The sequence below is a fragment of the Oenanthe melanoleuca genome, chromosome 4A (assembly GCF_029582105.1).
Source record: "Oenanthe melanoleuca isolate GR-GAL-2019-014 chromosome 4A, OMel1.0, whole genome shotgun sequence".
Lineage (NCBI taxonomy): Eukaryota > Metazoa > Chordata > Aves > Passeriformes > Muscicapidae > Oenanthe > Oenanthe melanoleuca.
The window spans coordinates 1789153-1812836 of NC_079338.1; the positions used below are offsets into that span (position 1 = coordinate 1789153).

Sequence of the window (23684 nt, forward strand, 5' to 3'; positions counted from 1 at the left end):
GATGCGGCGGCGGGGGCGGCGCGGAGGCTCGGCGGGCGATGCGGGGCCGCGGCCGGGCCCGGGGCCGCCTTTGAGCGCGGCGGGGGGACGGGAGGGGGGCGCGGGGGGACGGGCGGCCCCCGCCGCAGGTAGGGACGAGGGGGCCGAGCGGCGCGATGGAGGAGGAGGAGGAGGATGGAGGCGGCGGAGGGGAGGCGGGGAGTGAGGCTGCGGCAGGAGGGGGCGGGCGGGGGGGCCGGCCGGGGGGGGCGGCGGGCATGTGGGACCGGCTGCGGGGCAGTCGGGCGGCGGGCGGCGGCCGGAGCGCGGCCGCGATGGCGCAACGCGACGAGAAGGTGCCGGCGGCGGCGGCGGGCGAGAGCGAGCCCGGGGCCGGGGCCGGGGCCGGGGCCGGGGCCGCGGCCGAGCGGGGACACAGCGGGGCCGCCGCGCCCTTCCAGCCCCCCGAGGGCGGCTTCGGATGGGTGGTGGTCTTCGCCGCCGCCTGGTGCAACGGCTCCATCTTCGGCATCCACAACTCCTTCGGGATCCTCTACATGATGCTGCAGAGCGACCTGGGCGAGGGGGAGAAGGACCCGGCGCTAGAGTTTAAAACAGGTACGGGCTCGGCGGTCCCTTCCCCGGGGCTGGGCGTGCGGGGGATGCCCGAGCGGAGCGGGGAAAGGTGCGGCGGCGCGGCCGGCGCTGCCTCCCGGAGCTGGAAGCTCCTTCGCGGCTGTGTTGAACCTCGATTGCTCCCTGCCCCCTCTATCCTCGTAGCCGTGGCTATATTTATCTCCGTCAGCATCATGTGTTTCTAAGCTCCGATGTACTCAATTAAAAGTAATTCGGCTGAAAAACACGCCCGTAGCTTGTCCTGCCGGTGTGTCTTGGGGTAAAGCAGAGCAGCGCTGGTGAATCAGCTGCTGGGTGTGAGCCACCCCCTCTAGTTTTCTCTATTATTTTTCTGTTTTATGGGTTTTTCGAGCTTTCTGTCCGGCTGCCTGGCCGGCCGGGGGTGGCTGCAGGAGAGCATCTCTCACGCTCCGTGCGAGCCGTGTCCGTGCAGTGGCACAGCCGGCACGGGGCAGGGCTGGCAGCGCCGCCTGCGCGGTCACTGCGAGGGCAGCGCGGCTTCACCCGCGCTCCGCGTCCCTGAAAAGCGAGATCCACGGATCGCAGCTGCTGCGGGTGTTGGTAGGAGCGACGGGCCCGGCCAGGATGCAGCCTGGGTAGGGTTAACCTGGAGAAAAGGGATGTTTCTCGCTGCCAAGACCCCGCTGTTGGAGTGGGCTTGGCAGAGGGACACCAGCCTGCTGGCGTGGCGGTCCCGGCTGGACACGGCTGTTGGGAGGCCCAGCCTTGTCCCAGGTCCTGGAAGATCACTTCCATCCCTGGGATGGACACCTGTGGCCCACCTTGCTGTCATCTGCCGGGTGGAGAGGAGCACTTGGCGCTGAGGGAACCTGCTGGTGGTGCTGTCCTGACTCTGGAGCCAGCAGTGTGCTGGGGACAGATGAGTGCCAGGACCTCAGAGCCTTGTTTTGGGGAGCAGCGCTGCCCGCGCTCCCTCCCTCAGCTGGCGCACGGCCGGCGGGGAGCGCGCCAGGATGAAATTCATTACGGGATCCACCGCATCTCCAATCCCAAATTAACTCCGTGATACTCTTACCGGGGAAACGCCGCGACCATGTAATTACGGCCGCTAACGGAGTGCCACAGCGAGCTGCGGACGTGTGGCCAGTTGTAATTAGGGTGATTGATGGGCTGGGAGTGCGTGTGTGTGCTGTGTGATGCCCAGGAAGCTCATAGTGTAGCTCTCTGTTTCCTGCTGCCTGTGATTGTATCTAGAAAGCCTAAGGCAGGGCTCTGAAGGTAGAAGCGGTAACAAAAGAAATTAAATGCTGCGAGTTCTGGTGGTTTAAAGGCTCGGTGCCCAAGACAGAGGTTGTAGGAGTCAGCATCTGCCTCTTGCTCCTGCCACCTATTTATTTAAGGCTATGACCGCACAGAGGCCTCGAAAAAGCAAGGCGTGTGGGTGTGCGAGGTGAGCCCAGGCTGGGTAATTAAATTGCCTGGGTGACGAATATATTCATTTTGGAATGGGTGCTTAATGAAGAGGCCGCTAACAAGCTCCGAGGTTGCGGCGGCGGTGCCGGAGCCCGAGCGCGGCACCTCGGGGGCTGCAGCTGCTCTGGCTGGGGCTGGGGGCAGTGGGGTGCACCCAGGGCCCCCCTCCAGCCTTTCCTCCCTCGCTCCCACCCCTCCCCGCTCAGCGTTGCATAATTTCCCCGCGGCGCTCGTTTGCGTGCAAACATAATCAGGAAAATATCGCAGCTCCTTTCCAAGCGCTAAGTGATGTGGCCCTTCCTGAAAAGACCGGTGCTGTCTGTTTGTCCTCCGACGTCGGTCTGAGCAGCTGAGCCAGCTGCAGGCTGCAGCCGGACCCCAGGGAGCCCCTCCGGAGCAGGTTGGGAGGATGAGGATCCGCTCCTGGCTCCATCCAGCATGGCTGTGAGCGCGGCTCAGCCTTTTGTCTCCGCTCCTAAACCTCCTCCGGGTCTCGGGGAGGTGGGTTTGTATCAAAGAAGGGGTTTGGAGGCAAAATGGGGAGCGATGCTGTCAGCCGGTCCGGCATCCCTTTAAAAATAGGGTTCTGTTTATGCTAAAGCGGGTGCTAGTCGGCACTAAACAATAGCCGCCCCGGCTATAATTATCAAGGTTTATTTCTTGTTTGCATTGGTCACGTTTTCTTGCGTTTGATCTTGAGAAACGCAGGATCCGTGGAGTTCAGGTCTGGGGTCAGGCTCTGAAAACAAAACCCCGTGGCAGCAATGCATCGAATGCATAGGCTCCTGTCTTTAAAGAAATATACTGTGCTGCCTGTGTCAACAAGCACGGCGGGCAGGGGCGGGCGGGCTGCGACCACCGCGTGCCCCTTCCCCGCGGGACGCCCGGGCGAGCCGCACTCTGCACTCTCGCCTTTGTTTTCTTTCAGGGAGAGTGGAGGAATGCTGAGTCCGGGGTAAAAAAATAATAATAATACACGTGTGAGTGCTCGGCCAGGAAAAAAAAAATAAAAAAAAAATGTAGCTCAGCTGGAGAGCTGGAGAGGTGTTGAGTGATGCTCGAGGGTGTTTGCTGGGAGATGAGTGGTGATGTTTGCCTCTGGTTGTGCGAGGCTCGTTCTGCTGCTGGGGGATCCACGGGTCCCACACTGAACCAAAAGGAGCCAACCCAGCCCCCTCAGCTCCAAAAGCCCTTTTGAGAGGCAGCACATCCCTGGGCAGTAACTTTTACATCGGTGCCTGCTCAGCTTGGATGCTGCCCCAACCTTGGGAAAGGGGAGCACAAGGTGCCTTGTCCCTCACCAGGGCTGTGCCTTCAGCCTGAGGGTCCCAGAGGATGCTCCAGCTACCTGGGCAAAGCCAGGAGAGTGACATTTCTTGGTGCACCTTGTTCCTCCAAACACATCCTTGGTGCCATACCCCAGGTAAAGCCCCTGTGGGACAGCCTGCAGAGGAACAGAGTCTGGTTTTTAAAACAAAATCTCTGTTTATCTTTTTCTTCTTCCCTCCTCCGCTTTGTGTCAATATCCCAGGTATAGATTAACTCTCTTTGCTTAATATTTAATGTTTTGGTGCCTGGAAATGCAGCTGAAAGCATTCAGAGAGATGGCCTGAGGAGCTGGTCTGGTTTGGCTGCAGCTCCTCTGAGTGCATCCCTGTGTCCAGCAGCATCCTCAGACCTGTGAGCAACAATTTGGGGAACAGCTTCCCCCTTTAATCCAGCTGCAGACAGGGAGCAGAGGCTGCTGGAGCTCCCTGTGCTTAGGGAGGCTGGGATGGTGCATGGACCTGAGCCTGAGCAGATCCTGAGGCCAAGGCAGGGCTGGTGTCACCTTTATTCCTGAATTCCCATCCTTCCTGCTGGGGAATTTCTTTGTGCTGATTTCACATCCTTAGGACAGGTGAGCACAGGTGGAAAAGGCTGTTTTACTCCAGCATTGTAATGAAGGCTTGGTAAGAAACGGCAAGGGTTTGTCTTTTTTTGGGAAATTAAGGATTTCAGTGCTACCAGTCATATGAAAGAGGGGGTGGAGAAGCCCTGGGCTCCTCTCTGGGCTGAAGAAGATTCTGTGGGTGGGTGAGTGTGGCTGGAGCTTTAGGAGCTGAGAAGAGAAATCCCAAAGTGAGGGTAAAGCACAGAGTGCTTTGGGTTGGGAGGGACCTTAAAAACCACCCCATCCCACCCCCTGCCATGGGGACCCCTTCCCCTATCCCAGTCTGCTCCAATCCCCATCCAGCCTGGCCCTGGACACTTCCAGGGATCCAGGGGCCATCATTTCACAGCTTTATTGGCCAAGGGTGCTGTGGCCTCAGAATTCCTGGGGCTTTTCCCATGTCCATCCAGGCCCCCAACCCTCCTCTAACCCCTCAGAGGGATGCACTGACATGAGCACTATTTACATAGCCCAGATGGGGATGTAAATCCAGCAAAAAGAGATAAAAAAGACATTTTTATTACCTTGCCCTGCTAGCTGGGGAGTACAAAGTGCAGCACAGAGCTTTCCCAGATTTCCTGGGGGTTTCCCATGCTGGGATGCCAATGTGCCAGCACCAGGCTCTGCCCCAGCCCAGCTGCTTTGGGAGTTGTGACTCCAGGGAAGCAGGGGGCAGTTTTAGAGGAGCTGGGGTTCTGCCTGAGCTGATTGCAAGGTGCCATGTCAGATAAAGCAGCCTGAAAAGCAAACAAAGCCCAGTCATGTTGTTAAACCTGGTTCTTGGGAGTGATTAAGGTTATTAGGAGGCCAGAGTGCTGTTTCTAAGGGAGGTTCTTGTTTTTCAAGACTGCAGGGGCCCTCTCAGCCAGCACATTTGCCATTTTAGTGCTTCTTAATTTACTTTTAAGTGTTCTCCACCAGCCAGCCAAGAAGATGTGAGGTTGTATTTCCTGGTGGCCATTGTCCTCGAGTGGTGGCAGCTCCTGTGGCCTGTGAAGAAGTGGGACATAGAATTGTGCAGCTGGCTCAGAGGTTTTTGGTCCTTTTAGTTGTAATTAAATGAACAAAACCACCTCTGCTTTGTGGGGTTTGGAGCGTAGGTTAAATTGTGAAGGTGCTGAGTTGCAGCTCCATCAGTGAGACTGGGCTGGGAGCAGGAGGATGAGGAGGAGGGATTGGAGGGTGAAGGGGTTAGTGCTGCAGATCACAGGGCTGGGATGGACGTGGTGGCACCAGGGGACAATGGATGTGATGCAGTGCAAGGCAGAGCAACCCTTTCATTTCCTGTGTTGGGGAGAAATCCACAAGTGTGACAAGCCACCCTTTAGTTTCCTTAAAACCCCTCAGCAGCTGAAACTGCCCATCAGCTGGGGTGGTTCTCATCCAACACCTTCAAACAGACCTAACTCATGCTGGTTAAAACAAACCTAACTCTTAAACAGACCTAACCCATCCTGGCTAAAATAGACCTAATCCATCCTGGTTAAAATAGATCTAATCCGTTCTGGTTAAAACAGACTTAAGCCATCTGGTTAAACAGACCTAATCCATCCTGGTTAAAACAGACCTAACCTATCCTGGTTAAAATAGATCTAATCCATCTGGTTAAAATAGACCTAATCCATCTGGTTAAAATAGACCTAACACATCCTGGTTAAAATAGACCTGACCCATCCTGGTTAAACAGACCTAACCCATCCTGGTTAAACAGACCTAACCCATCCTGGTTAAAACAAACCTTACCCATCCTAGTTAAAATAAACCTAATCCATGCTGGTTAAAACAGACCTGACCCATCCTGGTTAAAACAAATCTAACCCATCCTGGTTAAAACAGACCTAATCCATGTGGTTAAAATAGACCTGACCCATGCTGGTTAAACAGACCTAACCCATCAGGCTGGGCCAAGCCCCATGGCTGGAGCTGCCACTGACCTCACTGGCTGTGAGGGGCTGGCTGTGTACAGCTCATGTGGGTGTTGTCACCTGCCTGTGTCCCTGGGACAGCTCCTCTGCCTCTCTCCCTCCTCATCCAGAGTCTCCAGACACATCTGCTCACAGGGATTATCCCCCTTCAGAGGCAGCACCATCAATCACCCATCCCACCAGTAAAAATCTAAAAATCCTGGTGGTGTCATGGGGACATCAGGGGTGGTGGGGGTGGAGCTGAATTCCCTGTAGGGCAGTTTGGGGAAGGAGGAACTACCTGAGTTTCCACCTCCCAGGGCTGATTTCTGTATCCCATGGTGTGCAGGGGGGCATCAAGCCAGCCCCATTCCTGCCATGGTGACAGGGAGGTGACACCCTTGGTGGGATGGTGGCACTGCCACTGTGCCTGCCAGGATTTGGCACCATTTCTGTACAAACCCAGAGCAGCATTTTGCTGTTTTATCCCTGTCACTCCTGGTGCTGGGGACCTCAGCCAGAGTGGCACTGCCAGCAGCAGGGAGACGACGTGTCCCCTCTTGGGGACATTGGGGACATTTGGGCTGATGCCATGGGCTCTTCCAAAGCTGTGCCCCCTTGCTGGGAACAAATGAGGCTCCATAATCATGGAACAGGTTGGAAAAGGGCTCTAAGATCACCAAGTCCCATCATATTGGGGTTCTGCCCACTGTTGGCTGCTGTCCAGGTGCCATATGGAATTTTCTGGCACATCACCAAATACCTCAGACTGTCCCACTCACTTTTTTTTTGAATGACCACCCTTCAGGGGTTTCTTGTGAGAGGGTCAGAGCATGGAGGAGGATGCCAGAATTCCCCAGCTGAGTCAGAGACCACTCACCCACACCCAGTTTTCCCTGAGGGATTGCTTTTCCCTGGATCTCTGCAACCTCTGCCTCCCATGGCATCACCAAGAGAACTGGACAGCAGTCCAGCAGGTGTGCAAATGGGGATACTGGGAGCTTCTGGGAGTTACTGGGATGGGAATACTGGGAATACTGAGGATACTGGGATGGAATTACTGAAAGCAACTATGCAGCTGCACCCATCACAGCGGGGATCTGTTGGGTTTTCCCTTCCTCTTCCTCGAAGGACCGATGATTCCCTATTCCAGGGAAGGAGATGCTGCCCTTTGGCGCCCAGCCCTGCGGATAGAGGTCTGGTGGAGGGGTGTGTGTGCCAGCTGGGCATGGCCGGGGGCCGTGCCCGCCCGTCCCGCCGGGCACCGCAGCGCTCGCTTCTCCCCGCGGCGCTCGGGGCGGTTGCAAAAGGCGCATGACGTGCGCTGGGAATTGCTGCAACACGCTCGCAGGAGCCATCCCAGCCTCTCCCCGGCACCTCGCACAACAGGTCCGGCCAGCTCCGGGGCGGCGCTGCCCGCACGCCCTGCCCAGCGCGGGGCTCCGGCCGGGACAGGGGACACCGCCCGGGGTAGGGGACACAGCCCGGGACAGGGGACACAGCCCGGGATGGGGGACACAGCCCGGGGCAGGGGACACTGCCCGGGACAGGGGACACAGCCCGGGGCAGGGGACACAGCCCGGGATAGGGGGCACAGCCCAGGATAGGGGACACAGCCCGGGACAGGGGACACCGCCCGGGGCAGGGGACACAGCCCGGGATAGGGGACACAGTCCGGGACAGGGGACACAGCCCGGGGCAGGGGACACCGCCCGGGGTAGGGGACACAGCCCGGGACAGGGGACACAGCCCGGGATAGGGGACACTGCCCGGGACAGGGGACACTGCCAGGGACAGGGGACACTGCCCGGGACAGGGGACACCGCCCGGGATAGGGGACACAGCCCGGGATAGGGGACACAGCCCGGGGCAGGGGACACAGCCCGAGATAGGGGACACAGCCCGGGACAGGGGACACAGCCCGGGACAGGGGACACAGCCCGGGGCAGGGGACACCGCCCGGGGTAGGGGACACAGCCCGGGATAGGGGACACCGCCCGGGGTAGGGGACACCGCCCGGGACAGGGGACACAGCCCGGGACAGGGGACACCGCCCGGGACAGGGGACACTGCCCGGGACAGGGGACACAGCCCCGCGTTCCACCCGCGCTTTGCGGGGTTTTCCCTCCCCTGTCCTTGCCTTTATTGTTGTAGATCCCTAAAAAAATTACCTGAGCTTGCCCCGTGTGCCCAGCGCATCCTTAGGAGAGCTGGAGCGGGATGAAAACGCGGGGGGGGAAACCTGCTGGGTCACAGCCCCGTGAGCGTGGCGAGTTGGTTTGCTGGAACTCACCCTGGGCATCCTTGGCAGCTGTGCCATGCTGTGCCACACTCTGCCACACTCTGCCACGCTGTGCCATGCTGTGCCATGCTGTGCCATGCTGTGCCATGCTGTTCTGTGCAAGGAATTCATCCTGGGCATCCTTGGCAGCTGTGCCATGCTGTGCCATGCTGTGCCATGCTGTTCTGTGCAAGGAAATCACCCTGGGCATCCTTGGCAGCTGTGCCATGCTGTGCCACACTCTGCCACGCTGTGCCATGCTGTTCTGTGCAAGGAACTCATCCTGGGCATCCTTGGCCGCTGTGCCATGCTGTGCCATGCTGTGCCATGCTGTGCTGTGCAAGGAGCAGCCCAGCGTGCTCTGAGCAGCCTCCCAGCCTCATATGGGATCAGCCCCAGCCCCCTCTGCATGCCCCAAGGCAGCTCCAGCTCGGGGATATCCCAAACCTCCATCCCCACACCCTGCAGGTGCAGGCAGAGGATCTCTGCACCCCACAGCTGCATGGGGAGCTCCTGGGGCACCCCAGGGCCAGGTGGGAAAGGGGTTTTGGGGTCAGTGCTGCCAGCAGCATGGTTCTGGGATAATCTGGCTTGCAACACCTCACACTGGAGGAGATGAGCTCACCAAGCCCTGCTGCTCTGCATCTTTGGGATTTTTTGGCTCTGAGTTCGGATTTAGCAGCTCATGCTGGTTTACCAAGGGGTTGGATGGGGCTTTGAGCAAGCTGGTCCAGTGAAGGTGGGCTGGACCTGGATCCCTGCAGTCCCTTCCAGCCTAAATTCCACGATTCCCTGCAGAGCAGCTGCCTCTCCTGGAGCAGCTCAGGCACTCGTGCATGGGCTGACTTGTTGGGGTTCGCCCCAGGCAAACACCGGGGCCCTTCTCCGGCAGCAGAAACAGCCCTACCACAGTGCCTGCAGCCAAAAACCTGCCCTGAGCACCCACCACCCCATCCTGGGCACCAGCTGGGGACCCCCTGCCCAGGGGCATCCCCAAAAACCCTTTTCTTGGTCATCTCACATCAGATGTGAGCACCAAAACAAAGCTTTTGTTTCAAGGTCTTGGCCTTAATCTGTCTGCCCTCAGATCCTGAGTGTAAAAGGGAGGAAAAATCCTCCCCTCTTGGGGGGATGTGGGTGTTTGCTAGGGAGACAGAGGGGTTTTTTTGCACAAAAGCAGGGGAAGCTCAGTGAATAAACCTGCAGGTGGGAATCACATCTAGTGGCAGCTCCTCCTGTGCTTCGTTTGATTCGAGGCCGGTGGAAAAGTATCATCTGTGATTAAAGATTGGTGGTAATTACATAATGGGTATGCACCAGATGATGCCCAGACAAGCTCCCTCCTGGGATTTCCCAACTTTTGGAGTGTTTGCAGTCATCCTAAAGAGCTTCCTTCTACCAAAGGCAGGGTTGTAATTATTGATTTTACGGCAGCGCCGTGGTCACCAGAGCGGGGCTGTGACCACCCTGCCTGCCCTGATAGCTCTGGGGCACGGGCAGGCACAACCCCCCAGCCTTGCAATGGCAATAAAAATGCCATAAAATAAAGGAGAACAAAGAAATGAGGCAGTAAAGCTGCTTTTTGGATCTGCTGGCACCGCGGTCGCAGCCGTGAGAGGTGACGAAAAGGCGACGTCAGGATGTTCTTGATGGTGGGCCAGCTGTTAATCCGTGTGTTTTAGCCAAATCCAGTTTGTTTCTTAAGATTTGTGGGAGTGGGGACAACTGGGGGTGTGGGGAGCTTGTCTGGGATTAAACCTGCCTGAGAGCCAAGCACGCCAAGCTCGCCAGCCCGGGGAGAGCTTAATTAAAGTCAACGGAGAAGCGTTTCCAAGAAAATAATACGGGGTTTTTAAAAGGGATATTTTCATTCTGGGCCCAGAACTTCTCTGCTTTTCCCTCTTCGGTGTCAGCTTTAATAAAACAAAACGAGATCTCCAAGAAAAACAAATTGGAGCTCTTAAAAGGCGCAGCGGAGATAAAAATCAGGAACAGTGTTGCTGGTAACACCTTGGGTTATTAAAAGGGAAAGAATGCTAACGATGCAAATCGCCCCGGCCTTTCTTGTGGCTGCTCCCTGCCCGGGGGGCTCGGGCACGGTGCCCCTCCCCTGGGGCTGCGGGGCCACCAAGCTTTGCCCTTCGCTGGCCAGGGCGCAGCACTTTGGAGTTTTCTTTCCCCAGGTTCTGGTGGCGGCTCCCGGGGTCAGGAGAGGTGTTGAGGTCGAACAGGAAAAAGCAAGGCTCAGGTTTTTAGGGGGCAGCAGGTTTTAAAGCAGGGTTGGTGCTGCTGGGAGGATGGCACAGCCCATCAGAGCTCCTTTAGAGGTGGAAACAGCAAATCGGGTTTTTTGTGGCTGGGGGTGGATTTGGTTGGAAAAGTGGGGTCACCTCCTCTGAATCCAGTGCCCAGTCTGGCACAGCTGGATCCCACACTGAGGGGCTGCTCTCACAGTGCCCTGGCCCCTGGCAGGCTCTCCTGGCTGCCCTGGCCTCCTGTTGCTCCCCAGGATGCTGGAGCAGGGATGTGGGAAGGGTTTTGGGGGTTTGGGTTTGGTCCCTCCACCATCTGCTTCTGCCTTCCCAGCCAGAGAGGACTCAGAGCTGCCCCTTTTGTTCCTTGTGCTCCCACCCTGGGGTGGCAGTGGGGCAGGGCACGGGCACAGGGGAGATGCTGCTGCCCAGGCTGGGAGGGGGGAAGCTGCTGCAAGGTCCTGTCTGTCCACAAAGCAGGAGAATCCTTTCTTTAAAACGCCCAGGGTGATGAATTGGAGGCCAGCTCCTGCTCTGCTGCTGTGCCCAGCTGCATCAGACAAGGCAATTGCAGCTTTACCAGTTAATTGCAGAGCATAATAATTGCAGTGGTATCAGGATAGGCAGCTGCCAAGGAGGGAATATTGGTGGTGTTGGGTTCCTACCTTTTTGTTTTTTTCAATATAAACTCATTGGTGCCTCAGCACTGCTGGAGGTATTTGTGAGACTCCTCCTGTCTGTTCCCCCCCCCCATTCCCCTACCCAGGGGAAAATTCAGCATTAAATAAAAGCTGTGCTGACTGTCCTGATGCCAGGGAAGCTTCTCAGAGTCGGTGAGAACCCAGCCTGGGAGGGGAAGGGGTGAGGACTGACAGGGATGTTGTCAACAACTTCGTGGACAGCTTTTCCCTTGCACCTTGGGAATGAGATTTCATCCCTTGCAGGTTTTTCCTGTCCTGCTCAGCAGGTGTGGGGTGCACACTCACGGCTGCACGAAGGCATGAGGCTAATTTTGGGGGTCTGGATGCCCTTGGGAGGGACAGCTGGGAATGAATCCCAAAGCCCTTTGCGCCAGGTTTTTCCACTCCAAACGTCACGTGCGAAACGCTCGATCGCTGCCCTGGAACCCAGATGGGAAAATGAAAATTTTATATTTGGCAACTCTTTCCCAGCCTGCTGGGGTGGTGTGGGAGAGGTGAGAGACATTGGCAGTGATATCCAGAGCTCTGCTTGTCTCTGACTCACGTGGTCCCAGTTTTCCACTCTCCCTGTGGAACCGCCAGGGAGGCTGAGCGCTCCCAGTGTCAGGATTTGGGGCATTTCCCCACCCAAACTGGCCTGGCTGGTGCTTTTCTGCCTCAAAAATGGAGATTTTCAAGACTCAGGGTGGGTTTCTCACCCAGATTTAAAGTTTTGCCTTGCTTGTCCTGATGTCTGCAGGGTCAGGTGATTAAAACTTGGTGTGGGGGTGAGGGATGGAGTCACAGGCTTTGAACTGGGGGAGCTGAAACCCCCTTGGGATCTGCATTTTAGGAGAGGACCTTTACTAAGGGAGATTCACATAAAATCCAATGTGCTGCCCAAAGCTAAGAAGTGAAGGCAGATTTTTTCTTAAAAGCTGTTGAACTCTGCCCTGCTTCAGTTCATCAAGCAAAGCGTGAAGAGCCTGGAGAGGAGGCACTGCAGGTCCTGCTCTGACCCCTGTGCCTGGCTGTTAACCCCTGCTGGCCCACCCTCATCTCCATCTGGAGACAAGATTAGCCCCAGTCTGGATTTTCAGAGCTGGTTTCCTCCCCTTGGGACAGCATCCTTCCAACCCCAGGGTTCCCAGCCACAGTTTGTGTTCCACTGGCCTCATAAACAAAAAATGACGCAGAAATAAAACCCACAGAAAACAGTTTTTTACAGCAGGCAGAGCTTTTCTACTCCACAAAGGAGCTTGTTTAGATTTTTATTGCCGGATGGAGAAGGACAGAGATTAAAAAACAACCCTAAAAGCTGTGGGGAAGATGATGTGAGGCAGAGCAGCGTGGAAAGGACGTCTCAGGGAGATTTAATGTTTCCTCTGCTGCCAAATCAGGATTTGGCTGCTGCAAAGTGCCAGGAATTGCTGGGTGATTCCAGCCCCTGGTCCTTTCTGTTTTATCACCAGGTTAAAGCTTCCCTGAGTTTGGGGGGATCTGAATAGAACAGAATTCCTGGCTGCCCCAAGGCAGAAATCAGCTGCAGAGTGCTCCAATGCAAGCAAGGCCTAGGCTCAGGCCATCAGCTCTTTTCTGATTTCATTTACTTGCAGCTCTCTCTCAGCCAGTGAGATCTGGCAGAGCTGCACAAAGATTTTGTCAGCAACTTTATTTCTACAAAGGGGTCAGACAGCAAATCTGAATACATGGAATATCAAAGGGGTTTTATAGGGTTGAGGTGGCTTGAAAAGTGACCAATAGAGTTATAAGCTGAAAACTATCCAATTACTTTTAGGTTTTAGGTAGAAAGTGACCAATTGCCTAGAAGAGATAAAGACCAATAAAAACTAAAATACAACACAGGGGCCTGCAGTGGGGGGGGACATTTCTCTAGCATGAGTCACCCTAAGGAAGGATTTCTTATTTTAGGGGGGAAGACTCCAGGGGGGCCCTACAGGGTGTCTGAGGCATGCAGAGGGAGATGATGAGCAGCAGGATGTGGGGCTGCTGAGGAGCAGCAGGTTGTTGGCCGGGTTCCCGTTAGCCAGGGTGACTGAGTCGCTCTCCTTTCCCATTTTCTTATGAATGAATCAGTTCTGGCTCGGCCCGATGGTCAGACTGGTTCAACCAGAAGCTGCTGGTATCAGCCTCATTAGCACAGGAGACAAAAACGAGCCTCTCCCTGGCTCTGCAGGCTGCCTGTGATCCCAGGGGCACTGCCAGGGCTCAGCTCCTGCATCTCCCCATCCCCTCCCTGCTCTGCCTGCCCCGCTCCTGGGCACGCTGCACCCCGAGCCCTGTGCTCCCCAAACCCACCACTGCTGCAGCAGGGGAGTTTTTAGGGGAAATTTTCATCTCCAGGTTGTCTGTGGGGAGCACAGCTCAGCTCTGTTTGCTGTCCCACTCACAGTCAACCCTTGGCCAGTGGAAAATGACAATTTTGTCACGAGTTCAGCTGGAGCAGTTTGGGGTTTGGGAGCCTGGCATCCTCCCATCACCTGCTTTTCCTCTGAGCAGGGATGGGCGAGGTGGGAGCTCAGGCAGCTGGGAACAAGGCTGGGGCTGTGGGGTGTGTTCCTACAGCCATCCCAGCCCTGGCACCTGTAGGACAGGGGTGAGTTTGTAGGGATGGGGTAATTTTGTAGGGACAGGAGTAATTTTGTAGGGACAGAATAGTTTTGTAGGGACAGGGATAATTTTGTAAGGACAGGGTAGTTTTGTAGAGATGGTAGTTTGTAGGAATAGGGCAGTTTTGTAGGGACAGGGGTAATTTTGTAAGGACAGGGTAGTTTTGTAGGGATAGGGTAATTTTGTAGGAACAGAGTAATTTTGTAGGGATAAGGTAATTTTATAGGAATAGGTTAATTTTGTAGGGACAGGGTAATTTTGTAGGGAGAGGGTAATTTTGTAGGAATAGGGCAATTTTGTAGGGATTGGGTAATTTTGTAGGGATAGGGGTAATTCTGTAGGGATAGAGCAATTTTGTAGGGATAGGGTCATTTTGAAGGGATGGGATAATTTTGTAGGAACAGAGTAATTTTGTAGGGATAGGGTAGTTTTGTAGGGACAGGGCAGTTTTGTAGGGACAGAAGTAATTTTGTAGGGACAGGGCAATTTTGTAGGGACAGGGCAATTTTGTAGGGACAGAAGTAATTTTGTAGGGATGGGGTAATTCTGTAGGGACAGGGGTAATTTTGTAGGGACAAGGGTAATTTTGTAGGTACAGAGTAATTTTGTAGGGACAGGTAATTTTGTAGGGACCCAAAAAAAGCCACATTTCCATGGGGAGGAAGAGGAGGCTCCCTGCCCACAGAGATGGGATGTAAAGCTTTTAACCCTGACTAGCAGCACCAGACCTCACCCAGCACCTGACAGAAGCCTTCATTAACCTGCCCTGTTGTTTATTCCCATTTCAAAGCCCTGGATGCAGCAAAAAAGGCAAAGGAATTTCCTCAGGAAAGCACATTAATGTTTCACCTGCCTCCAGAGCCCTTTCCTAGCACTCAGAGTGGTCGGGGCTGTCCCCAGATCCCCTCAGCCTCGTTAAACATTGTGTGCCTCTGGCTCCAGCCCTTGGGGGTTTGGATTTTAATTTATATGTAGATGTGTGCACAGATCCACACATTTCCCCACCGATTTCTGGATGTGGATCACGGATCCCCATCCCAGGGGCTCGGGGCTGGGTTCCTGGGGTCGGGATGGGGAGCAGGGGGCTCATCCTGCTGGGCTGGGGCTCTTCCCCTCCTGCCTGCAGCACCAAGGGCAGGGCTGGCCCTTCCCTGAAGCCACCCAGCGTCTGAAAAACTTTCAAATGAGAGCAGGTCAGCCAAAAGTGACAGCCCGTTGGCAAAGGGGTGTGACCTGCTTCTTGCTGGGCTTAAAAAAAAAAAAAAAAAAAAAAAAATTAGATAAAATACTGCTCCTTTTCACTTTCCTTTAGTGGTCAGATTTGCTTAATGACAGCCTGGTCTATTTTTTTTCTGAGATACTCAGTTGTTTTCAAATGTGGTCTTTAATGTAAGGAAGCTCCAAGAGATTAAAATCACATGGATGCTTTACCCTTCTCTTGCCCTCTGGGTGTCTGGTTTGATGATGATCAAGTGTTGTGTCATCTGGGGATCTTTTTCCTGGTGCTCCAGCAGCAGCATCCAAAGGCTCTGCTGTCTGTGCTGCAGAGCTGGGGGAACTCTCCAGTGTTGGGACAAGAAATAATTTCCTGCTGGGCCACCAGGAGAGGAGCCCAGATGTCCCACCATGGAGCTGTTCTGTCCCACTGACACTGGGGGATTCTGTGCCTGCCCCAGGGCTGATAAAAATGGCTTTCCTTCATTTATTTTGATTTTTAGAGATATTCTCAGTGTCATCACCTCGTGCTCCTCATGCCATGGGAGGGTTGGGGCTGAGCCTGGGACAACTTGGGGAGAGCTGAGGTGGAAAAGGCCGTGGAGGGAGGTGTTACCTCCCTTGTGAGTGAACCCTGGGGGCAAAACAACTTAAAAACCACCTGGGGAGAGCCTCCCTTCAGAGAACACCTGGAGCAGCCACCAGGATTTTCCCTTTCATATTCCCAGCCCTGTGCATCGTTGGGTATTGAGCAGATTTTGTCTTCAGGGAAATTTGGGAGCAGATAAGTAACATAACTGGAATATTTTGGTGATGTTGGGGTGGGTGCCACAGAGGGGGAATCCCAGCCCTCTCCATTTCAGGTTTTGCTCCAGTGGGGCTGAGGCTGAGGTTGCCACAGCATTATTTTTTTTTTCCTCTGGAGTTTGGAGGGCTCTGGGGCTGTGAGTGGGGGTGGCTCTGGGACAAACACAGGGGTGATTTATTTCTTCCAGCCTCACTCATCCTGGGGGTGCCCCAGCTTTGGCTGATGGGTGTTTGGGAGGTTTGGCTCTTCCCACACCATCCCCATCCTCATCCTCATGCCCATCTCATAGGATAACAGAATCATGGAATAGTCTGAGTTAGAAAGGACCCCCAAGGACCATCCAGCCAAATCCTAGACCTGCACAGACCCCCCAAAATTCCCACCCTGTCCAAACTCTCCTGGAGCTCTGGCAGCCTTGGGGCTGTGCCCATTCCCTCTGGGGGAAGAACTTTCCTGAAATCCAACTTCAAACCTCCCCTGACACAATTCCTTGTTGTCTCCATCCCCATCCCATCACAATGGGGAAGGTTTGGGCTGGTGGGAGATGGAGGAGAGCAGGGAGAACATGCAGTGCTGGGGCTGTTCCTCACAGGGGACAGAAGGTGCCTCACTGCCTTCACCTCCCTCAAAAATTGCAAAAATCAAGGTAATTAACTGTTCTCTGGCCAGTGGGGGACAGCTGCAAAGTGATGCTTGGAAATTTTGCAGCAGGGAAGGTGCTGGAGGTCAGGACTGTCCCTTGTCTAGGGGCAGGTACAGATTTGTATGAAACACCCTGCAAGGACTGAAAGGATGTGTTGATGAGGCACCTGGGGACAGGGCTTAGTGCTGGGGTAACAGTGGGACTCAACAGTTTCAGAAGGCTTTTCCAACCTAAACAACTCCATAATTCTATGATTCCAAGACTGGACATGCCCAGCACCAGAGAGTTTGGAGGAAAGGCAGTGCAGAAATCTGCCAGGACTGGGAGAAGGCCACAGATGTCCTGCAGTGGCAATTATTTGTCTAAAAACCAGTGCCAGGGCTCCTGGGTTTGGTGTCCAGCCTGCTGGGTCTCTCCCCTTAATGCTCAGGGCTGGCAAAGGGCTGGAAGTATTTTTCTTCCTGAGTATCCCTTAATTAGCTGAAAGGAAAGGCTGTCAAGTACCCAACTGGGAAGGAAAAAAGATCTTGGTGAGCCTGTGACCAGCCCAACATTTCACCTCCATTTATTTTCCCTGACTTCTTTGTTTCCCCCTTTGAAAAAAAAAAAAAAAAAAAAAAAAAAAAAAAAAAAAAAATTAAAAAAGGGTGTTTTTTCTCTTTCATTTAACTGCTATTTATTTGCTGGTAAGTGGAAGGAATTCAGCTGGGATCAGGCTGGCTCCTGCCAGCTCTGGAGTTGGAAGGTTTGTGTGGGGGAGATGTCAGAGCAGAGCAGGGGGGTTGTTTTCTTGTTTTCTTGTTTTCTTGTTTTCCAGCCGCTGCTCCTCGCTCTGCAGGTCCCTGGGTCGTGGCCAGCCAGGTTGCATGGCTTTAATTCTCCTTTTTTTTCACTGGGATGTTGACAAGTGCCCCTGGGAGTTGTGCTGGGAGGAGCGTGGGGCTGGGTTTCTTCTTCTCTTAATGGGAAACAGAAGATGGCTTGGGAGAAATTTGGCAAAGAGGGAAAATTTTCTGTCTCTTCCAGCTTGGAAAAAAGTGTCCTTTCTCACCCCTGTCTCACCACAGAGGGAGGAGGGTTCTCAAGCAGAGCCCAGGAGGGGGGCAGAGGAGGCAGAGAGTGCCCAGTGATTTCACAAGGATGGAGCAGCCACCAGCTTTGTTTGGGGGCTGGAGCCCAACCTGGTGGCCAGGATCCATCCCATCTTCTCCCCAAGGCATCAAGGGTTGGGATGCTCCAGGTGCTCTCACCCTGAAGCAACCCTGGGGATTTTTGGGATGCTGTGGGTCAGGTATGGTGCCACCATGCAGGTGGAGAGCAGTGGTGGGTCCTGTAGGGATGCACATGGGTTTGTGCCTGGCTGGGGCATGAAGCCCTGCCCTTGGCATGAAGGGCTCTGTTGGTTTGCAGCTTGTGAGCCAGCCCTGCTCTGAGCTGGGAGCCACAGGTCCTGGTGGGTCACAGGGCTGGCCAGGTGCCCTGGTTTGGAGGTGTCTGCCAGTATAGGCAGGAGCTTCTCTTTGAAATGGAGAATGTAAACCCCCTCACTCCAAATTATTAAAATTTTGAAATTAAGGGGCTCTCAGGCAAAGAGATGGGAATTAGGAATAAGAGCTCTTTACTAGGAAAATTAAAATAGAAATGCAGTATTACACAGAACAATCCCAGCCCTGCCAGAGTCAGAATCCAAGCTGACACCCGTCAGTCAGTCAGGGTGTTGGCACAGTCCCATTCAATGGTGGCTGCATCCTCCTGCAGGGGCAGATGTGGTTCAGCTGGAGCAGTGCTCCTGGAGAAGGTGCAGTTTCCTCTGAAGCTCCAGGGATGATGTGGAAAGGTCTGGCTTTCCTCTGGAATCCAGTGGAAAGAAGGTGCCTTGGTGTCCAAAATGTCAGTTTTTATCTGGGTAGGAAAGGCTTGGCTCCTCCCCTGGCTGGAGCATCTCCCATGGGATGATGGAATTTTATCAGTCATGCCCTGGGACTCACTGGCCATGAACAGGAGATATCTCCTGGAGGGAGGATGGGCTGTGGGAAAGATAAAGATGATTGCCCAGCTGGTTTAGAGATGGCCCATGAGCAGATAATGTGTGCCAGGAGATCAGGGGCACTGCCCCAGCTGGGGACAGAATCCACATTTCTGTCACATCCACCCAACACACCAGGCTGCTCCAGGTGGGAAAAGCCATGGCAGCCACTCACATGGGGCAGGGCAGGGCAGGGACTGCTCCCAGAGTCACATCCAGCCCTTTAGGACTTTCAGGTGAGTCCCCAAAAGTGGCAGTGCTCACCTGGATCACAGCCTGGGAAAGGGTGGCTGGCCCTGGCTGATCCCAGCTGGCCCAGTCCTCCCAGCTGTCTGTGGCTACAGGAACTGGTTACCAGTACAAACCTGCCAGTTACACAAAAACAGTGGGGTTCAGAGGAGATGACACATTTTGGGGCTGGAGAAGCAGAAGGGGTCACACTCACTGCTGGGGACAGGGTGAGAGTGCTGAGCTGCTCCCAGGCTTTGTGACCTTGCAGCAGTGGCTGCAGGAGGTTAATCATAGCCAAAGCCCAGTGAAGTTTGGTCAGGTCATGGCTTTTCCAGAGGCTGTTCAGCAGGCCCCTGGTGTCTGGGGCCAGAGCTGACCCACAGTGTCCCACAGTTAATCATTGCCATCAGCCTGGAACCTGCCTGCCTTCAGCAGTGGGAACTCTCTCCCCAAAAACACAAGGTGAGGAGCCTGGAGGAAACCCCAACCCACCAGGATGCATCAGGGTGGGGAGAGCAATGTCCCTTGACCCTAAACCAAATTGTAACCTAGACCCTAACCCAAACTGTAATTGTAACCCTGATATTGCCCTTGACCCTGACCCCAAAATTTTACTGTCCCTTTCATATTATAAGGTGGATATTGTGTTTATTGCCCTGGTGGAAATGGGAGAACCTGACACTGGGAGCCACCCAGGACCCCCTGTTGGGCTCTCACTGTCATCTGCACCTGGAGCTGGACAGAGGGGAGGGATCTGATCTGTTCTGATCTGTTCTGATCTGTTCTGATCTGATCTGACCTGATCTGATCTGTTCTGATCTGATCTGTTCTGCTCTGGTCACCCAGTCCCAGCTGGCAGCTCCTGGGGGCTGCTGGTCCAGCCTCAAGCTGCTCTGTTAGGAGATGTGGCTGCTTCTGGGAGAGTGGAAATCCCAAATCACTCCATATTAAGCCCAGGAATCATGAGACTTGGGTGAGGGCAGGCTCTCCAAAACAGAGCTGGGTGCTGTTGGTGGGTTCCCCATCCTCCCACTTCAGGGCTCCCATCCTCCAGTTGTACTGCAGGGACAACACTGAGGGGCATCACAGCTGGGGAGAAAAATGTGTTTTAAAGGAAGGAGAAGATGGATAAAATCAGGTTTTGGCACTATGTGTTTGGGATCTGGGGGCAGCTGGACCCTGGGCTGGTGCTGTGCTCATCCTGATGCTGGAAGCAGATTTTTATGGACATATATAAAAAATACTTTCTTCTCCCTGTGGGTGTGTTTTGAAAAGGGGCTTGGGAACAATGAGGATTAACAAGCAGACAGAGAATTAAATGCAGGGTTTGAGTCTTCAAATGTGTGCACATTTCAGAGAGTGTGTTTGTGCCAAGACAAACTCCATCAGGAATAAACATCGTTTTACATGAAAGGCTAATTACAGATTGGTGCTCCACGGGTGGGAGGAGGGAATTTTCACCAATTAAAATGGAACTTTTCTGTTTTTCATCAAATTGCTGGATGAAAACTCAGCCAGGGGCTGGCAAGGCGTTTGACAGCTCAGTCAAGGGGGGAGATGCTCGTCCCCAGGATTTGTTTTTTTCCCCCCCAGTTCTGAAGAATCTTTGCCAGTTCGTTTGGGTAGGAGCTGCAGGAAGCTCTGGTTCTGCCCAACAGCAGCTGAATTTTGAGACAGCCTTGAGCTGTCACCAGGGAGATGGGACATGGGCAAACATGGTCCAGCCCAACATCCCTTGGACTCACACAGCACCAGCAGAGCTTGGAGCAACAAAATCCTCACCCCCCTTGGGTGTGGAGATCATGGAAATTCATCTGGATGGGACCTGGCCCACGTTGAGGAGCTGCAGCTCCTGTCTGTTGGGTAACTTTGGTGTGTGGTAGGTGAATCATCCCTCAAAAATTGCAAGCCAGAGGCGAGGCAGAGGAGAAAAACCTTCCTGGCCTGTGGAGTGGAGTGCTGGGAAGAGAACTCCTGGGCACATGGTGGGTTTCAGCTGCACAGCACATGCTGCCTTGTTGGCTTTGGATGGGTTTCACAAGAATTTGCATTTCTGGAGCAGCTCTGGAGCCTCCAAGGCTGAGGCTGGGGATGGGGAGGACGTGATGCAGCCCAGAAACCAGCTCTGACACCATCTTGCTCCAGCCAGGGTCGAGCTTTATGGGTTTGGAATGAAATGGATGCAAAATGTGGCTGGGACTGAGTTTCTCTGGGCAAACCTGGGGTTTCTCCGTGCCTGCTGCTTGCCAAGCAAAAACCACAGATTTGCCTCCATCCCCTACTTAGGGCAGCTCATTTTGGGACTTTTCTCTCACACAAGCTGAGATCTGTCACTTAGTGGTTGCAGGAGGTGGCCTGGGCATCATCTCTTAGAAGTCCCTGGCAGTGAGGGGAGGCAGAGAGACAAAGTCAGGAGAGGTGTGGTGGGGGTTTTTAAAGCAAAATACATTCCCAGCCTGCTCTGCTCCAGGGCTCTGTGCTCTGAACCAGTTCAAAACTGGTGTTTTAAAACTCCCCCCATGGCAAAAGCTGGATTGGCACTTGCTGGGTGTGATCTCTGAGAAGCTGTTGCATTATCCATGGCCATGGGATCGTGGCAGGAGCTTCTATTTCTACAACATTTCCCTTACCCTCTCCTCATACCACCATGAACAGGGCACTGAAAGGGTCTTTAGCCAGACCTGCCCTTGAATAATTCCTCTGAATAATTCCATTTATTCCAATTTTCAGGCTGTTGTGGAATTGTTTTCAACAGAGGGAGGGGGGAGTGTGGGGAGGAAAGTCAGCCAAACCTGATAAAGGAGGACTTTGTTCTGAAGCCTTAGGGTATGGTACCAAGCAGGGCTTGCTATACAATTAATGAGTTTAGCTGGCTTTGAGCTGCACATGATGCACAGTGGCTGCCACCACAATGCCCTGCCCCACCAGCTCCCACCCAGAGAAGCCTGGCTGCTCCAGTCTGGTGCTCCCCACCCTTGATTTTGGCTTCTCAGCATCAATTTGGGGCTCCACAGCCTTGGTTTGAGCTTCCAATATAATTTTGGTGCTCCCCAGTCTTGGTTTTGGGCTTCTCAGCATCAATTTGGGGCTCCACAGCTTCAGTTTGGTGCTCCCCAGCTTCATTTTTGGGCTTCTCAGCATCATTTTGAGGCTCCTCAGCATCAGTTTGGTGTGTCCTGGTGTTGGTTTGGTGCTCCTCACCTTCAGTTTGCAGCTCCTCAGGCTCAGTTTGGTGCTCCCCAGGTTCAGTCTGATGTTCCTCAGCCTCAGTTTGAGGCTTCACAACTTTGGTTTGTGGCTTCTCATCTTGTCTTTGGTGCTCCTTGTCTTTGTTTTGTCAATTTGGTGGTCTTCAGTTTCAGTTTGGTGCTCTCCAGGTTAAATTTGGGGTTCCCCAGCTTTGGTTTGGGGCTCTTCAACTTCATTTTAGGCCATGTTGGTGTTCCCCAGGTTCAGTTTGGTGCTCTCCAGGTTAAATTTGGTGCTCCCCAGCTTCAGTTTGATGCTCCCCAGGTTCAGTTTGCTGCTTTCCAGGTTCAGTTTCTGCTCCTCAGCTTCAATTTGGTGTTCCCCAAGTACAATTTGGGATTCCCCAGCTTTGGTTTGAGACTCCTCAGCTTCAATTTGGGGCTCCACAACTTCATTTTAGGCCATGTTGATGCTCCTCAGCTTCAGTTTGGTGCTCTCCAGGTTCAGTTTCTGCTCTTCAGTTTCAATTTGGTGGTCTCCAGGTTCAATTTGATGCTCTCCAAGTTCAGTTTGGTGCTTTCCAGGTTCAGTTTGGTGCTCCCCAGGTTCTAATTTGGTGCTCTCCAGATTCAGTTTCTGCTCCCCAGGTTCAATTTGGTGCTCCCTAGATAAAATTTGGTGCTCCCCAGGTTCAGTTTGCTGCTTTCCAGGTGCAGTTTCTGATCCTCAGCTTCAATTTGGTGCTCCCCATGTACAATTTGGGATTCCCCAGCTTTGGTTTGGTGCTCCCCAGGTTCAGTTTCTGCTCCCCAGGTTCAGTTTCTGCTCCCTAAGTACAATTTGGTGCTCCCCAGGTTCAGTTTCTGCTCCTCAGCTCCAACCTGGTGCTCCCCAGGTTCAATTTTGTGTTCCCCAGGTTCAGTTTGGTGCTCTCCAGGTTCATTTTCTGCTCCCCAGGTTCAGTTTGGTGCTCTCCAGGTTCAGTTTCTGCTCTTCAGCTTCAATTTGTTGGTCCCCAGGTTCAATTTGGTGCTCCCCAAGTTCAATTTTGTGTTCCCCAAGTTCAATTTGGTGCTCTCCACGTTCATTTTCTGCTCCTCAGCTCCAATCTGGTGCTCCCCAGGTTCAGTTTGGTGCTCCCCAAGTTCAGTTTGGTGCTCCCCAGGTTCAGTTTCTGCTCTCCAGGTTCAATTTGGTGTTCCCCAGGTTCAATTTGTTGCTCCCCAGCTTCAGTTTCAATCTCCCCAGCTCCTTTCTGCTGCTCCCCAGCTCACTTCCCCACCCCTCTGTGCATGGTGGTGGCTTTTTCAGCTCTGACTTTCCCACCTGCCTTTGTTTAAGCCTTGCCCATCCCTGGCTGGGAGCAGCTCAGCCCGCAGGGGGTGTGGAGCACGAGGGGATGACGCAAATCCCTCCTGAAGGGTGAAACAGCTGCTGGGTTTCACTCCAGATGTGCTGTGGGAGCCCCACTGAGTGGGGAATGGCCACGAGGCTGCTCCCAAAACTCCAGTTTGGGCTGTGAAGATGCACAGTGAGGTTTGTCACGGCGGCAGCAGCGAGCCAAAAAGCGATTTATTCAGGAGGCGAGTTCCCCTTGCCTGCCTGCTGTCTCTGAGCAGCACCAGGTGCCAGGGGAAGGTGGCCCTGGCCTTGCTGGCCCATCCCTGGCCCAGCTGGGAGCGGGAGAAGCCACGGGAAGAGGGAAGACACTTCCTGCAGTGGCGGATCTGAGGTCACCTCCTGGCCCTTGATCCCTCCAGCCAGGGCTATGTGGGTCAGCGGGGAAGCACAGCTGAGTGCAACGTCCCTTCCTCCCTGGAGGCTTGGATTTAAAGGAACAAA

The 23684-nt window shown here is 54.1% G+C and overlaps 1 protein-coding gene across 1 annotated transcript in view; it reads left to right on the forward strand.

The window, feature by feature from the left end:
* The first annotated feature begins 257 nt into the window (after positions 1-257).
* The window catches only part of SLC16A2 (solute carrier family 16 member 2), a 37172-nt gene continuing 13745 nt past the window's right edge, over positions 258-23684 (forward strand). The window contains exon 1 of the mRNA XM_056491445.1: positions 258-597. Within this exon, the coding sequence (XP_056347420.1) occupies positions 258-597 (340 nt within the window). The remainder of the gene's footprint in view (positions 598-23684) is intronic.